Here is an 18,935-nt window from a genome sequence, read left to right as displayed (position 1 = left end):
CATATAAGACTGAACAGAGAAGAAACGCTATTGAAGAATGAAAAGAGAGAACAAAGAAAGTGAATCTATTGCTGAAGGGTGGTAGAATAAGAAAAGAAGAAAAAAAGAGACATCCTACACAAAGTGAATACCAAGAAAAATGAAGTGGAAACACTGGGAAAAGAGAGAGATCAGATCACATAATGAGGAGTACCCGTTTATGAAAAGAGTTTAAATTTAGACTTCATTTATCTACAGAAAAGGCACATTTTACCATTGAGATATCTGTTGCATTCAGGGTCTATAAGACCCTAAACAAACATTTGAAGTGTTTAATAGTGTTTAAAGAAAAGAATGATAATTTAATTTATTTGATTGCGAAACCAGTCAAGCCCGTCATATTGTTATAGAGCATGGTGTAATGTATTTCTTACTTTTGGCTTTCACTTTTCAATTATCTAACCTACTGCTGTTTGTTTAATAATTCAGGTATTAGTGACATTAAAGGAGAATAGTTAATACTTATTGTGACTGCACCATAAGCCCTTTCAAATCTGCTTTCATGGAGCTCATAAACCCTCATGAATCAGTTGTTTATTGCTTCCACAAGAATTTAAAGTCAAAACCTAAACAGATAAAATGCATTATTTACCTTATTTCTGAATCATTTAAACCTGTACACAGATTGTGCTTAGAGTATACTACTTAGTGCAGACCTTCCCAAAGTGTGGGGCCCGCCCCATTGCAGGGGGGGCGGGGGGGGGGAATGAAAAGGGAAAAAAACAAAACAATGCATGGACACTGCTAGCATGGGGCGCCTACACAAACGCAAAGCAGGAGATGAAGCATCGCTGAATATGTTTCCAAACCACCTTCATTCCAAGCCAAAGACTAGAAAATATGGTGAAGCAGATCTTCCCTTTGGTCTCCCCTGCAGCATTGGTTTTCCCTTCGTCGGGAGCACCACTGGGCTGTTCAAATCACGGACAAACAGTATCCCACATTCTTGATTTTTAGTTCACAAACACTTGTTGTAATGACTAACTACTCCTGACATTTTGGAGATGTTAGCTCTTTATACAGTAAAGTTACAGCTGGATACAAATAATATCAGGCTGATCCTGCCACGATTTGTTCCCCGGTTCAAATCGCGGACAAACAGTATCCAACAGCTGTTTATGTTTTTAAACCCATTGTGCACAGAGAGGCATTTTTTGAAAAATTTATTGATAGCAATGTTGAATATTATTACACAGGAAAAAAACAACTACATGTAAAATAATTACACCGTGACGTCTCTGCCTTTCTAAATAGAGGGACAGTAACTCCGTGTGTATGTAAGCGTGTAAAACCTGCAGATAGTCAGTTTAACAGTATTTTGTCTCTATCTATATACTCTCTAATTCATCTCATGTAAACAATAACGTGGCGCACAGTGTGACGTGAAAAAAGGCACATACCTTTAATGTTGCGTGACGAACTCTGTATTCCTCGTCCACACATAAACCCAAAAAAGGAGTTTTAAAAAATCTCAGTTTTCGGTGATTCGAAACGCCGTTTACGTGGGGACGAAACAGCTGCGTTTTCAAAATTACCCATGTAGGTGCGGATGTAACGTAAAAGAGTTAGTAGTTTATTTCATTACTACCTGTAATTTATTGCAGATTACTTGTATTTGCTTAACTGTTTACTAAATGAGCAAAATATGGGTGTGTGGTTGGAGGATGTGTTTGTGTGCGTGCGTGGGGTGGGGGGGGCGAATATTTTTCTTGTAAAACAAAGGGGGGCCCAGCAAAAAAAGTTTGGGAACCACTGACTTAGTGTATACTTGAGGTTAAAAAGGTCACCTTGTAAGTATATGCACTTACTAATGGCAACTGCTCACTTTATTCTTTGTCATTTTACTCTGAGTACACTCAAAATAAATAAGTTGCCCTAACTTAATCATCTTAACAGATGTTGAGAATCAATAAAAAGCGCTGTTTAAAATACACTGTAAAATTAAAGGGCAACCAGGGAAGAGAACCTAAAATAGGAGTGATATATTTGTTTTTTTTCTTCAGTCTGGTGGCAGGGGCAATAGTGATTATAGGTTTAAAATGATTTCTCAGACCACACAGTGGTGGAGGTGTCAAGATGAAACCGCCTCCAGCATGCCCATTCCCAATTAGCCATCAACTCTTAGAGGATTTGTGCAAGTCCCAATTAATGCTGGTGAGGAGGAGCGAGGTTCAACCCACAGAAGCAAATAATAATCGTTCCCAAGGCGAAGACTTGAAGCAGGAACGTCCCGCAAAATCCCTCCGCTGCCCTCGCCTGTTTGCTGTGATTTGCATGTTATTATTAGTCTGAGTCATTTTGATCTATTTGTGTAATGAGGATGAAAACAGCAGGAGACAGCAGCCACCACCATAAAAATGTATTTGTTAGTACATATATATATTTTAAAATGTTTATTTAACACTGTGTGTTTGTGTATGTCAGTGGTTTATTTCCAAAGACAGGAAGTTTAAGTACTTTAATGCTGAGTTCAGGGTCAAAGTTTATTCTTTTCTTTTAAGTGTTTCTGTTCTCCTCCATGTTCTGTCCTCCCCATCATTCCTCAGTCTCGACGGACTGATCTATTTCTCGTCCTCTCAGAATTTCCGTCCTGCTGCTTTCCTTCAGTTTCTTTTGTTGTTTCATTCTTTGTGATCAGAATTTCATCTCTGACTGAAGATCTCCTTTGATGCTCCTCACTTTTGATAAATGAGGCTCAGTTTTATTAAATTCAAACAGGATGTTCTCAGATCCCATCCAATGAAAACAGACACAGTGTCTCATGGAATACCAAAAAAATCTGATCATCGGATTTCAGTTTCTAGAAAATGCCAAGAAAAGGGTTGAACAATATAAAATTTAAAACAGCTGCCTTAAGAACATGCATTAATGTGAACTTAAGAAGAGCACGTTAATCTAATATTATTTTAGAGTGCGAAGTACTGAAGGAGGACGAGTGACATGACCTGAACTTTAATGATCCTTTAAGTTTTTGCACTTTTCCATTGAATTAGAGAAATCAAGTATTAACAATTAAGCATGGAGACTTACTCATAGATTTGTAATAGTAAACTTCTAAAGCAAAAAATACGTTCAGTGTACTCATCATCCTGTAAATTTCAGTTGATTGAATTTATATTTGTCGGCTAATTAACCATGATTATACATGACAAATCAATTCACACATCTTTATTTGAACAGAAGAGGTCATTTGCATCAGTCAGTTACAAGGTAGGAGAAAATCTTATTGGTAAATTTGGAGTTAGTATTAACTTCTCTTCCATTTTCAGTCCTTTCAAACCCATCCAGTCATGCTGATCTGACAGGCCAGTTTTGTCCCCCTGGGCCACATGTTTAATGAGTGGAGTTAAATGCCTCACGCATAACAGACCTTAAAGTTTACACAGCTGCATCTTAGAAACCTCCACTTGTTGGCCTTGTTCATGAATATACCAGCTATGCAGCAAAACATGTCCCAAATCATAATTTTGCCTATTAGGTTTAAAATGGATGACTGATTCTCCAGCCAGCGTAAACGGCAGTCAGCCGGCACAACAGCTGATTAAATATGAAGCTCTGTCTGGACAGACATCTTTTCCTCCACGGTCGTCTCATGAGTGTCTGGTGGAAGAGAAAACACTCCTATTCTAATCAGTCCAGATGTCCACACAGGCTGTGGAGTAGGCTGAATTTTACCCTGTAAATGAATCCTTGAATCTCATTTTTATTGTGCTTTATGTGCACAGCATCATTGTGTTTTACGTCTAGAATTAGACTGACAGCAGTATTTATTTTGTGAAATTATATTCATATGTCCTGGCAATGAAAAAAGCCAAAGGCTTGCTGTCAGCTTAAATCTTCATACTGTTCCCACGAGTCCTACTTGTACATTATTCTGTTGTAGTTGTGGCTAAATAAGCTCAAATGAATAAAAATGCAAAAGTCACCTGATGAGGGCTCAGTTTTTTTTAGTGCTCAGCATTAACCTTTGACCAAACAGTACAATAGAAAGCACTGTTTTCCATCTTATATGTTGCTTTAATGTTTGTGGGTTAGACAGGTAGCAGGATTGGTTAGGCCTCCAGGAATGAGTCCTAGCAAGTAACAAAAACAAAAATCTGTGTGTGTGTGTGTGCCATTTCTTCCAGCTGCAGGCAGCATAGTGATCCATATAGGAGAAGACAGCAGCAGAACTTATGTAAGATGCACACTCCAAATTCACATCAGTGTTACCGTCGTCTCCGATATGCGTGATGTCACAGCCGCTCAAGTCCCCGCCGCTGTGAAACCCTGTATCCAGCGGCGGCTCGTCTGACGATGCGAGAGTCAAACTGGAGCTTCTTTAATGTCTCAGAACAGAAAGAGAAGAAAGCTGACGTTTGTTTCCGAGTTCAGGTTTCCCGGCTGTTTGTCTGTTGAGGTAAAATGGAGGAAGCATAAACCGATTCAAACCAGCATGAAACAAAAACACAAACCGCAAGAAAATCAGACCCCAAACTGCGTTTTCTCTCTTTTCCAGATGAAAAATTTTCAGAGTATTTGTATGCTGACAGAAATGTAGGACTCCTGGGATTTAGAAACTTGCTTAAAACTCAAGAAAATAAACATTGCTTGTCTATCAAACTTTTTCTACATGAAGCAGGTGATCTTTCTCCAAAATGTTATTTTAAACTTGTTAAAATGCACCTACAAGACATCACATTTTGAGAAATTAAGGACAGTAAATGGTTGAATGTATATATGTATGTTGGAAGCTCAGCAGTTGGGATGCCAGAAAACTGACCTAAAAAACTAGGCCCTGAACTAGGCCTTGTTAGCCATCAAACGATACATTTAAAACTGATTTTAGAGACACTGCTATGCTAATTTCATTAGTTTTATACATTTTGTGTGATCACAAACTAAAAGAATTAAGAGTAAATAACAAAAGCAACATATACAAATCTAAATATCAGTAGTGAATTTACTCAGACAGGCCCAGATATATTTGGATGCAGATAATACCCATCTGAGAGAATGACATCCTGAGCCACTAATTTATTACTCAGCAGTCCACTTGCTCTTATTTTGACATTTCAGTTGCTGCTAATAACAAGCCCAGGCACTTCCTTTCTTCTCTTCCCCTACAAGCTAGCTCACCTGCTGTTTCCCTATTGTCATGGTGCTTGTTATTCAGCTGCATCTCCGTGGGTTTCCTCAGAGGTATTCCAGCTCTACCATTTTGGACTGCAGCTTGTGTTGGTAGTTCTTTTTATCCTCTGATAACCTTGATTGTCTCTCTAACCAAAACCTGCACGTATTACAGGTGTACACATGTGTGCACACACGTGGAAAACGGACTCTATCATGATGTAACAGCCGTTTTCTGTTTGTACTGTGTTACCAATTGAAGCGATTTTCTAAAGAGGTCAAATGCTGATCATCCTTCTGCTTGTATATTCTTCCCGTTCTTGCATGGTTTACTTCCTGCACCAATGTTAGCTTAAAATTCATGTCACCCTTGACCAGTGTACTAGCTCACACCTGTAATGGTAACCAAGCACAGCTGCTCCACTGGTCCCAACATCGACGGGATAAATAAAGACAAATTTTCCTACTTAATTTATGAAACAGAAAAAAAGAACTAATTTGAATGCTGGTTATTAGTCCGCTCTTAGTGAGGGTTTTGTAAACGGCTTTGTGGTGTAAATATAGCTTAAATATATCAGAGTTTACATCATAAAGACACTATAAATCCAGGTGGATGTACACCTCTGCTCAGGCAGCATGTGGTTGTTGAGACCTGCCTTGCTTGTTTATTTTGTCACAGTGCATGGATGACCAAACCTCTTCCCCTCTGAGATTTATGTAGGTGTCTAATCTTATCATAATCACAATATTTCCTACCTTTTGCCTCGAATACTGACTTCCCTTGGAGACTTGTTGACATGGAACCAGCAGAGATGTTGCACACAAGTACTAAAGTGGATGAATAAAGTGGAATATGTCAGGAATACAATATTCACAGCTGTGTCTTTGAGGAGGAGAAAAAAACGAGCCCACGCGAAGACCTGAATGAACTGTATGTCAAAAAGCTCAGATTCTCATTTAATCAATTAATCTGCTTTACATTCTCAGAGAGAATAGAGAGGAAAACAACACTGCTCTTCATTGAATTCCTGACATTCCTGCACCTTCTTCTTAATCTACTCAGAGCTCCCTGCAGCCATGTTGAAATTAAAACACAACTGCACTAGAGCTTCAGATAATAAAATGCCCTGCAAGAGCCGAGCGAGGCCGGCAGTCAGAACGTTCCTGTGTTTCTGTTGCTACAGGCTGTTTGTTGTTGAAGGGAATCTGATCAGACGGGAAACTGTGTGGGTCCTGAACACAGCAGGCCCTACGTTGGTTGGCCGCGCTGTCCCTGTCTCTCTGTCTCTTGTCTGACTTTCATCTGTCCTCCCGCTGGTCCCAGTCTAACTCTCTCTGGCGTTTTTCACATTTTCACCCGCTGAGTTTCGCTGCTTCTTCTGCTCCATCTTTGTCTTTATTATTTTCTCCCTGTTGACCTGAGAAACCTTTGCTGTCAGCTCCCTTCTTCTTCACCTCTGCTGCTTGTGTCTTTTGTTTCTCACGCAGAGGCTGTGGGTATTAACGGTAATGTTTTCATGTCGCATTTAGACTACACAGGCTTTTCATCTGGTTACTTTGACAATGTAGGTGATTAAAAACCACAAACTGACCAAACAAGACCTGCTTGATTCAGTTTGATTGAACTTTATAGAACACTGATTAACGACAACCAGGAGCTCAGGATGCTTTATATTGAAAGCAAAGTACAATACTAGAGAGAGAGACACAGGCAATAGTGGGAAGGACGAACTCCTGTTGAACAGGAAGAACAACGTTAATGACATGCAGTGGTGGTGCTGGAGCGACGGTCACTCATTGGAAGTTAACTACTTAATCTCTACTTCCAGCCACAGTGGTTCTTTGCTATCTTTACACTGTTTCCAATCATACTCTTGAAACCACACTGCACATTCTTAATAATCAAAGTACAAATGCAACATAATAGAAGTGGCCATCCCTATACTTCTAGATTATCTGAACTTAAGCATGTACCATAGGATGAAACTTTGCACTGCAGCATAATTCATAAAGGTGACCTGGGTTGCTGCAACTGCTTTTTAATTTCTTTATGCTGACTCGGTGCCAAATGACCTAGAGCAGCTTGCTATTTATATTCTCTCCCACAAAGACAGCATTAAAAGTATTGGACTGCACTGTTTGCAAATGATAGTTTTTAGGCATATTTAATAACTCATTTAAGCATTTATATATTTTTTTCCTGTGTGACTATGACATCCTCATCGATTTATTTGTGGTCTCTGTATTCTAGCCAGTTAGTGGTGCTTTGTGTCTTGTGCTTTCTGGCTTGCTTGTTAGTTAGTTCTGTGGAGATCCTCTCTGGTCCAGCAGTTGAATGTCTGAAGACCACCATGTTTGATTGCAGCTGGTGGAGTAGTTCTTCTACTGATCTGGAGAGCTGCTAGGAGTTGGATAGGCACTCTAACCAAAGTACTGGTTCATCGTCAGTAGTCCAAGGTCACTGAAGCAGCCAAAACTAAAATCCAAGATGATGGAAGTTAGATACATTATACGAAAGAACAAAGAGATTTACTGCAGTGTACACAGTTCAGGGCAGCTTTTCCCCTTGTAGTATCTGCTTACACAGTTCTGATTTGAAGTGTACAAAACCTGAAGCTGCTGATTATTTTCTCTATCTTTTGTTTTCTTCTGGGTGAGCCTAAGAGATAATTCCATGCAGAGAAAACTGAATACTCTCACACACAGTTTTCAACAAAATCCATTGTGTGTATATATTTACACTAAATGACTTGTTGTCAATACTTTTCTTACTCACAAAACTCATTTCCCAACAGGTCCACTCAAAGTGGTCGTCCCCACTGAGTCCGTCTCATCGTACCTCGGCGATACTGCCCTGCTCCGCTGCGAGGTTTCAGGTGACCCAACACCTGTCATCCGCTGGCAGAAGAACCGAGAGGACTTGCCACTGACCTTTGAACCTGACTCCCGTCTCGCTGTGCTGCCATCAGGTTCGCTGCAGGTCAGCCGAGTCCAGCCCCCGGACTCGGCTACATACCGCTGTCTGGCTGATAACCCCAGCAGCACCAGGACGGGAACGGACGCAGAGCTCCGTGTGCTCCCAGGTAACTGATGGAACAATGATGCCCTCCAAACACATGATTTTAGATCTATTGATCGACTGGCTCACTGATAGCTGTTCATTGGCTTAAAGAACTTTTGAGACTAAGTTGATTTCATTTACCTTGTTGCGTTGCAATATTTTGGCATAATGTGTTGATTGTAAACATGTATAATACATGATGCATATTTCAAATGTTTGTATTATCACAGTTAAGTGGACTGGTTTAGATTTCCAGTCGTTTTATGGTAAGGTGCTGCACCAGCAGTTTTTACTTAGCGGTGAGTTATACTTTTCCTGCAGTCATCACTCTGTCAGGTAGTAATTCTTGTTCATTTCCTCCCAGTCCTGGATGTCTCATTTTAAAATGAAATGTGATGTAATGAATATATGTGAATTTAATAACACGTCTCCGGGCTGAGAGGGAGCAGCTTCTCCGCGGTCTGCAGGGAGTCTGTCAGCCGCTGATGGTCCGTACACTCCACATCATCCAATTATACGAGTCCATACGCCGTCCACTTCATCACTCAGATTACAGCTCGTGTTAGCTCACGCTCTCCGCGGTTAAACACCACTTTGAGTCGAACTGGTGAAGTGTTCCCGCGTTCGTTCCCAGCGGGGGCTCCGTGCAGCCGAAGCGTCGACCTTCAGAGGGATAATCACATGTACTTTGCATTTCAAAGTACATGTATTGACTCTCAGCTAAACTGCTCTTTCATCACCACACACAGTGACACAGAAAGCCACATTCACAACTCAACTTTTAAGAATTACACAAATATGAATAAAAACTTACAATAGCTTTGTCAGAGCAGACAAAACTTATAAGTACAAAACAAATAAAATATAACTGAAATGAAGTTATAAAGAAGGAAAAATGCCAAATGTGATCATTTGATTACGAATTATATAGTAATTTGTAATGAAGATTTTATTACCAATCAACTGAGCCCATCCTCATTACCAGGACATCAAATGCTGGTGTTTTGCTGAAGTTGGCTCCACAAGGTCCTTTATCATCATCCCAGGATACATGTGTTACAGCAGGAGTGAGAATTTTCACCACTCTTGCTTTAGGAATATCATGTTTTCTGATCCATGAGATCCCGCAAGATGTGGATTTCAGAAGTGTCCCAGAAGTGGTTCCTTGCAACACAGATAGTGCTGTATCCATCTCTTAATGCAAACCCATCAAGCTGCATGGAGCAGATAAAGAAACCAGGAAGTCAGATACAAGAATGGCATAGAACAGCTATTTAAATTTCAAAATAAAAGACCCCATGCTGACTAAATACTCTGCTTCTGACTGAAAGCAGTGCAGAGAATGGAAAAACAGCTTCAGAGATGCAGTGTCACAGGTATACTCTTGGGGTAGCATTTTGCATTTTAAGCACAATCTTTCCTTAAAAGGACTCAATTTTGGTGACTGAACAAGAACTGGAAACGTTGCCACTCATGGTGCCTACTTTCTTAAACAGCTTTTGAACCCACTAATAAAATCATTTAAAACTTAATACAACCATCAAAATAATGTTGTAAAAAATTATTAACCAGGTAGTAAAACTAAAAATGACCGTTAATTTGACATTTTTTAATAATTTTTACTACCAAGGTGAATGAGTATACATTTATCTGGATTAAGTAAAAGAAAACAATGTTCAAGTTTCAACAATAAATGTTGTAACATTATTATTATTATTAGTAGTAGTAACGATACCACCACCACCAACAACAATAATAATAATAGTACTAACAATAACAATAATAATAGCAAAATTCCAAAATATAAATCAGTGCAGCTTTTGTATGGCATACATATTTCCCGTTTGCATTTAACTGCATTTAACCGACTGTTGTTGTAAGCCTGGCGGAGCATTTTTATTTTTGAAGGCTGTGTATCTGCTCTGCAGCATCCTGCAGAGATGTGGCTGTAATGTGCGATTCTCACAGATACTTGACACAGACTCAGCTGCCTGAGTCGAATCTGTTGCCAGATAAATGGACACTCAGTCGGTTCACACATTCAGTTTGAGTGGTGAAAGGGCAGAAAACAGAAAACTGTTGCAACATGTAAGCTGAACGAAATCTGGCTTTTTTAGCCTTTAGTGAAGCGGTTTTCCTTCCATTTCCACATGTTGTGAAATATTTGATAAGACTTGTACTTTTATGAAGCGAAAATCTCGACCTGATTTTGGTGTCAACAGAAACAAAATGAAAAAAATTTAGACTTGTTACCTTTGATGTATAAAGTTTGTTGGTTTTAGTCTATTAAAGTTTTGGTTAAGGGTGACATACAGTGTTTCCCCACTGTGTTGCAAAGCCACTGGCTTTGACAAGGTTTTCCCTTTAATCCTTTCATGTTTTTTTTATCCTCTTTTCTCTTTGATGTATATGATGTTTTAATGGGTCACATGATTAAACTTTAATCATTCTAATCCATGAAGATTTGATTAACTTTGCCTTTGTAAAGTTTTTATCTGACGTGAAAGGTCAGGGATTATCACATCTGATTTCTCTGAATGATGCCTCGCTGTGTGTGTGGCCTTACACTGTATTTCTGCTCAGGGCTCAGCTCTACAAGTATGGATGGAGCGTTAGGATAAAATGATGTAATATAACTGGTTTGGTTACCTCATCAAAGTAATGTAAGTTATTTCAGAAATGTTACTGTATGTTTGCATGGAATATGGAGGCAAATTACATTGCAAACACCCATAAAAGCATGCTGTGTTAGAAGGTATGGATTGAAGTTGTCAGTGGACCTCTTTTGGCTTAGAGCTTGGTAAGATTCACGTTGGCCTTTTTACATGTTTTTATTGAACTAAATCGAATCAGCATGGATGACCACTCCAAATCAACCAAATAAATTGAGAAGGTAAAGAAGAGGTCACAGCTCTCATAAACAGGTTGTGACCTCTTTGGAACACATTTTTAATTTTTACCTTTCCTTTCTGTTTTGTGCCCTCTGTCTCTAGACACATGGATATATGTTTGATTTTGTAGTCAGTTCCAGTTTTATTTTGTTGGTCACTTTCCTTTGGCACGTTTTTAACCTTTAAACTATACACAACATGCCAACCTGTGGTCTTGGTATCCCCCACTGATGAACAGTGAATTTACAGTCAGCAGTTAATTAGCCTAGCTTAGCATGTATAGTCGATCAAAGAATAAAAATAAGAAACTGTTGTGCTACAGGGGTGCAATGTGCCACAGAGTTTCAAAGACAGGATTATTTAATTGTCCCTCTCTCTGCCAACCTGTTCTAAAGAAAAACTGCAGGTATCTCAGTGATACAGTGAGATTCCCTTTGAAGTCAATGCCATGACCTAACGGTAATTCTGAGACCAGTTAAACGTCCTCACAGATAAAGTAAAAAAGTAAAACAACAAACTTTTGTTATCATATTTAAACAAAACAAGAAACTTTCAGAATTCAGGTATTTGCCACCTTGGGATGAGAACACATTCTATGAACCCCTTCCAACATGATTCTAATATAAAAGTAGGTGGACAAAGCCCACAATAGACTCTTAGGAAAATATATTTTTCAAAATAAAACACCTTCTGCTGGAGAGGTACCCTCTAAGATACTGCGATCATATCCTTGATGGCAAGGATTTGTGCCCGTGTACCAGCTTTGAAAGCCTTGCTACAATTTTGCACCTTAACGCAGCACAGAGCTCTTAAAAGTTTCATTTGCTGTCTAGTCTCACTGACCACTCAAAGGTTTTATCAGACTCACATCTGCGCCTACATTCAATTTAGAATCTTTTAACCTAATTAAAATCTTTTAACCTGTCATTTAGGTAATTTAATCAATTAACCTAAATGACAGGTGCCACATGTGTCACGGTCTGGCTGGCAGACCGTGGGGAAGTGGGGAAGGAGGACCCAGGCGCGGAGCTCAAAGTTCAAGCAGTGCGTTTATTTACAGAGGGTGATATCAAACAACAATAAATCCCCGTGTTTCTCCCCAGACTCCCGTGTCGTGTCCTCCAAGTGCTCTCTGCTCCCGTGTCTGCACTCCCGGTGCTCGCTGCTCCTTAAGCCTTCCACGCTCCTCCTGCGGGAAACAATAGCGGCAGCAGTCAGGACACTGAACAATGGCAGGCATACACTACACGACCAAAACCCCAACTGGGTAACTAACGTGGAGTCCCAAGCAATGATCCCGCGTCGGTGGGAGCTCCAAGACTCTCCTAAGTAGCTCCCCCGACGAGCCCTGATCAGCGGCAGGTGTGTGGCTTCGGGTGTGGCCAGTCCTTCCGCAGGGCCACACCCCTCAGGCCTGCAGGTGGCTGAGCTCCATCCTCCAAGCATCCCCGCAGACGTACACACACACACACACACACACACACGGAGAAGAGCAGCAGCAACACCAAAATACATATAATAATAATAATAATAATAATAATATAATTCATAACTGCTCAGGGATCCTGGGTCGCCCAGTCCCAGGACCCTGACAGTACCCCCCCTCTAAGGGTCGGCTCCCGACGACCCCAAAACAAAAAACAGCACAACCAACCCAGGGCGGGCGGCGGGGGGAACCAGGACGGAGGGCCAGAACCAAAACAAGCAAAACAACAAAACAAACCGACCCAGTCCACAGTCTTAGAGTCAGACCGCGCATCCCGCAGCGGTGCAAAAAGAAAACGAAAAGACGCCACAAACAGTCACAGGCGGCCCATCAACACAACAAGAGAGTTCAGGGGGCCTACCTCGAGCCCAACGGCGGCAACGTAGCAGCTCCGGCGGACGGCCCCGGGTCCGGCAGCAGCAGCAAAACAGTTCAGGGGGCCTGCCACGGGTCCGGTGGCGGCGGAACGGTTCTGGTGGCCTGCCACGGGTCCGGTGGCGGCGGAACGGTTCTGGTGGCCTGCCACGGGTCCGGTGGCGGCGGCGCTGCTCCTCCGGCGGCCTGCCACGGGTCCGGTGGCGGCGGAGCGGTTCTGGGTGGCCTGCCACGGGTCCGGTGGCGGCGGCGCTGCTCCCCCGGCGGCCTGCCACGGGTCCGGTGGCGGCGGAACGGTTCTGGTGGCCTGCCACGGGTCCGATGGCAACGTCGCTGCTCCGGTGAGCAACAGCGAGGCGTGGCACCAGGTCCATGACGCGCCGATCGCTGACGTGGACGCACCGGACGTGGACGGCGAGGAGGCCGCGCTAGACGTGGGAGTCCCTCCGGTCCGCTGACCTCCGGCTCCGGCTGAGCGGGTCCCTCCTCGGCTGGCAGCGAGAGCTCCTCCTCGGCTGGCAGCGAGAGCTCCTCCTCGGCTGGCAGCGACGGTTGTTCCTTCCGCTCGCCGAGCTCCTCTGCTGGTGGTTCGCTGAGCACCTCCGGCTCGCTGGGCTCCACAGCTGGCGACGCGAGCTCCTCCGGCTCGCCGAGCTCCACAGCTGGCGACGCGGGCTCCTCCGGCTCGCCGAGCTCCTGCTCGGGCATGCTGAGCTCCTCCGGCTCGCCGAGCTCCCGCTCGGGCATGCTGAGCTCCTCCGCGGCCGGCGGCTCGCTGAGCTCCGGCTCCCGCTCGCCGAGCTCCTCCGGCTCCCGCTCGCTGAGCTCCTCCTCGGCCGGCCGCGCGAGCTCCTCCGGCTCCCGCTCGCTGAGCTCCTCCTCGGCCGGCGGCGCGAGCTCCTCCGGCTCCCGCTCGCTGAGCTCCTCCTCGGCCGGCGGCGCGAGCTCCTCCGGCTCCCGCTCGCTGAGCTCCTCCTCGGCCGGCGGCACGAGCTCCTCCGGCTCGCCGGGCTCCTGCGCCGGCGGCGCGAGCTCCTGCACAGGCAGGGCAGGTGCGGGTGGTGACGTAGCGGCCGGCGAAGAAGATGGCTGAGGGGCGACTGCAGGCGGATGAGTTGACGGCTGCGCTTCAGCCACAGATGGATGATCCGGAGGCGAAGATGGTGCGGCAGCTACTCCCGGTAGACTGGACAGCGATGCAGGGACAGATGGGCGAAATGACGGCAGAGGTGGTCCAGCCGGCATATCAACCTCCGACTGAGGATAAAGGTGAGAGGCTGACGGGACTGAAGACTGAGCTACCAGCTGGGCAGCAGGCTGAAGTGAGGGTGAGATGGCTGTTATGAAGGGTGGAGAGGATGAAAATGTTACAGCCGGCTCAACAAATTCCAGGGGTCCAGAGGCAACTGAGACCTCCAGTTCGGTCTCTGGGGAAGCCCTGGGGAGAACCTCAGTCTCCATGCGGCCAGACTGAGCCAAAAAGTCATTCGGGTCTGTATGCTTGGAACTCCCTAGCTCCCAGCTTACAGTCTCAGAGGGAATATTTTCTGAGTCTTTGGAGGTACAGCAAACAGTTTCTATTTTCATGTTTACAGGAAGGGAATTTATAACACCGGCAGAGTCCATTTTACTCACTGTGGCGTCCAGAGCCGCTGGTCCTGAGCCTTCGACCAGCACAGGAGTGAGTGTGGATGTGGTTGAACGCTGCTTGCGAGGACGCCTTCTCCTCCGTGAAGGCGGGACCGGGTGTATGGAAACAGTCTTCTGCTGTTCATCTGGGTTTTGATTTTCAATGACATGATTAATAGACACAAATGAGTCGGGTTTACTCACTGCGGTGATGAGCGCTGTCGGTCCGTTGCCAGCTGACCGGGCTGAAACCGCAGGAGTGGGTTGAGGCGTAATGGGATGATGGTAGAGAGTGCGGCATGCCTTCCGTAACGGCGGATCAAACGATTGTGCCGCGAGCATCGACGGGAAAACCCTCCGCCGATGCGTGAAAAACCAAGCGGCTAGAGTCTCTAGGAGAGCAGCCGAACTGTCCATGCTCGGACCACCCAAGCCAAATAGTTCAAAACTCGAGCTCTCCCTTAACCTAGCGACCAGGTGCCTAAGTTTGTTAATGTCCAGAATGTTCGTGGTGAAGGTAGTGGATGTGAGGTGATTGTCAAGGAACACTACCTGTATGTGTCTCCTGTGTGGATTTACGGCCTGGACTACGCTCCGGCAGTAATCCCATAGCTGCGCGAGCGATCTCTCCTCCGTGGCAACTCCTGAGTTTGCTGGGTCCATGGTGGTTGGCGGGATCATTCTGTCACGGTCTGGCTGGCAGACCGTGGGGAAGTGGGGAAGGAGGACCCAGGCGCGGAGCTCAAAGTTCAAGCAGTGCGTTTATTTACAGAGGGTGATATCAAACAACAATAAATCCCCGTGTTTCTCCCCAGACTCCCGTGTCGTGTCCTCCAAGTGCTCTCTGCTCCCGTGTCTGCACTCCCGGTGCTCGCTGCTCCTTAAGCCTTCCACGCTCCTCCTGCGGGAAACAATAGCGGCAGCAGTCAGGACACTGAACAATGGCAGGCATACATTACACGACCAAAACCCCAACTGGGTAACTAACGTGGAGTCCCAAGCAATGATCCCGCGTCGGTGGGAGCTCCAAGACTCTCCTAAGTAGCTCCCCCGACGAGCCCTGATCAGCGGCAGGTGTGTGGCTTCGGGTGTGGCCAGTCCTTCCGCAGGGCCACACCCCTCAGGCCTGCAGGTGGCTGAGCTCCATCCTCCAAGCATCCCCGCAGACGTACACACACACACACACACACACACGGAGAAGAGCAGCAGCAACACCAAAATACATATAATAATAATAATAATAATAATAATATAATTCATAACTGCTCAGGGATCCTGGGTCGCCCAGTCCCAGGACCCTGACAACATGGGAGGAACCTGGAGAAAGCCAACCAGTAAGATTCAAATCCCAAATCTGTGACATGGAAGCACTATTCTCTGCAGCTCTGCGCTGATATAAGAAACAGCATAAATATGCCTTTTGTACTGCTGAGGAACATATGCAAGCTATGAAAGATTAAATAGTTACACATAATTACCTTGTGGCTCAATATGCAGTTAGCCTTATGGGGTGCATCCATTCAGACTGTACCTCTGTGGTGTTATAGAAATTTAAAACAAATGATCTACACATAAACATGTCGTCTTCGTGAGGTTTTAATTTGCCTTTGCAAAGGGGTCAAAACAATAATACAGAATGCAACAGCAATTTGCATCACTTTTAAGAAACAACAACAACAACAACAAGTGTAGACGAGCAACATTTTCTAATTAGCACTGTCCACAGAATACATTCAGAAAATTCCACATAACATAACTTACAGTAAAGTCCAGTACATCGAGTATTAAAACATCACATAAAGACAAAACATGATACTATGGATCCTTCCATTGAGCCAGGCCAGCTTTTCAATTTTCCGTGACACAGGACAAAAAATACGTTTCTGAGAGTCGTTTTCAAACTCTGTCTCTCAGACTCCACTGCAGCAAGAAAACACTTGGAAATTCAAGTATGGAAATTTCTTACAGGAAGCCTACCTTAATTTGCTAAACTCAAACTGCTGGTGCTTCACTTTACCTTCAGATGAACCCGAGTTACGAAAGGACAGAAGAACAGAAGGCAGGATCACAGCGAGCCAAAAATGTCCTCTTACATCCTGCTGTGAGATACACTAAAGCTTAAAAATTAAGCATTGGAAGTCCTGATGAACAAAAAAAATTCAGCAGGTTAAATCCTATCAGAATCCAGACAGGATTAATCCACTTACCTTGGAAATGGGATTTGTTCGGAAACAGTGAACAAAGAAGTGCCTTGATTTTGATCTCTTACCACATTTACTGACCCTAAAAACTTACCTGTTTAGGGTCAGGCTGTGTTCATATTCATCACTTTAAAGATGAGATTTTCTAGTTTCTGAAACTATGCATATTTTGTTCTTGGCTAAAACACCCTAATCCTAACCATACACTTAAGTGGTTGGTTGGTGATGTGGTGAAGGCTGAAACCTTCGTTATAACTCAGTGCAGAATCACAAGTGGGTAGGAGGAGTACCGAAAGCTACCGACTACACCAAACTGGGAAAATCCACACAGTCCCAGATTTTTCTGGTTTGTGAATTAAAAGTCCACCTTAAATGCAAATAAATACATAAAAATAAAAGGATTATATATATTAGATTTACTTTTCTAGCATTTAAAAGAGCAACTCTTAAGTCTGTGATTTATTACCTTTATTAGGTTGGTGCAGCATGAAAACTAAAGAAGAAACAAGGTTGTGAGATGAGAACATGGTAATAACATGATGTGAGAACACGCCTCTTGGCCTGTTGGGTACAAATAATAACTCTGAGTGTGTTTGTGCAGTGAACTGAGCTGAAGGTCTGGGAAAAGGATGACTTATCTAATAATTAGCTTCGAAAACGCATTAAAGGGACAGTTTATCTTTGTTTCAACATTTCAGAGGAGAACAGCGTTGAATATATTTGTCGTCGTTCCTCAAAGGTGTTGTGTGTCTTTGTCTGCATGCAGCGAATAGCTCGTGACTGCGCGTGTGTCCTCCTCGTTGTGATGCGAGGTGTGTCAGTGTTTCATCTGATTTGCTGACAGCCTCCTTGGGCGACGTGCCTGTGAAAATATTAAAGGATCAACGCTTCTGCTCAGTGATTATCTCCGTGATCCCTCGCTCTTTACTCGCCTCTGCGACCAGCACACACAAAAAGAAAATCTGCTGCGTGGACGTTTCTCCCGCTGCTTCTTCTTTTCTTTGCTCGTGTTCACCGCGCGCGGTTTTCTGCTGATGATGCTTGTTTTACATTTCCGATTCTTTTGTTTTCTTTCTTTTTTTTTTCAAAATCATGAAGTTGCACAGCTTTACATCTTATTTATTATCCATGTGTATACTTTTGAACCTCACAGATGGGATCCTAGTACAGGGAACACTTGCTGAATTAAATATGTAAATATGTAAACGAGTAGACAAACGGGCAGTTTGTTGTGTAACTTAAACTGTTATTGAGGCAGTTTTTGTATCAGCTGAATCTGGGTTCAGTACAGGTCAGGTCAGTCACCTCAAGGTGCTTTATATTGTAAGATAAATACCCTGTATTATTCTAAAGAAGCACACAGGCTACACTAAAGTAAATAAGAAACAGGTGAACAATTAAATTACACAAAGTTCCTGTTTTTCACTAACTACAATAGAAATGTGGGATTCATATTAACATATTCCACTAATAAACAAAGATTTTCAGTTTTAGAACGGGACAGGAGAGTCTGCACAACGAGCTGACGGCATGTTTTCTGTCTTTTTATACATTTCTTACAATTGAAGAGTCATGCTGACAGATGTACAGATTTACTACAGAAGTATTTTTTTTTTTAATTTTGACATTAAATGTGTAATTTAACTTCTATACATTGACATAAAGGGCAGTTCCACTGGTTTGGCGCTCTTAAGGTCAAAGTGACATCCCTGCTCTTGGTGATACTTGGAAGGAAAAGCAGCCTTTTTAACAGGCTGGTTGGGTATTGAGGGCAATGAGAAAAGAAAGACTGATTTTAGTGAATTTAAAAATATGGTGGTACTTGGTGCCAGGTGAGCACCATCAACCATCTCTGACGAATGTTTCCAGGGCACCTTATTTAGACTTTAAGGCAGTTCTGGAAGTAAGAGGTCTGACCTGCAAGCAAAATGTACCAAAGAAAGGGTCTTAATTATTAAATTAATTTAAGCTGTAGATACGGTATAGTTTATAAAGTCAAGCTAGAATGAGCTGTAATCTGCAAAGGGTCACACAAGTTTGAAAAACTTGTGAATCTTAGAATATTCATGCTCTGATCACCTTAATTCACTTTCAGGGGGAAACGGCTCGACTGTTTCTTATTTCACGACGAGCAGCAGATGTGA

General features: G+C 43.4%; 1 protein-coding gene across 2 annotated transcripts in view; it reads left to right on the top strand.

Moving 5' to 3' along the window:
* The window catches only part of dcc (DCC netrin 1 receptor), a 409,341-nt gene that overhangs the window by 161,740 nt on the left and 228,666 nt on the right, over window positions 1-18,935 (top strand). For both annotated transcript variants that reach the window (XM_040000674.1, XM_040000673.1), the window contains exon 3: window positions 7,944-8,231. In XM_040000674.1, coding sequence (XP_039856608.1) covers window positions 7,944-8,231 — 288 coding nt within the window. The remainder of the gene's footprint in view (window positions 1-7,943; window positions 8,232-18,935) is intronic.

Source organism: Simochromis diagramma, unplaced genomic scaffold, assembly GCF_900408965.1.
Source record: "Simochromis diagramma unplaced genomic scaffold, fSimDia1.1 OVJJ01000596.1, whole genome shotgun sequence".
Taxonomy (NCBI): Eukaryota; Metazoa; Chordata; class Actinopteri; order Cichliformes; family Cichlidae; genus Simochromis; species Simochromis diagramma.
This window is presented reverse-complemented; position numbering and strand designations above follow the sequence as displayed.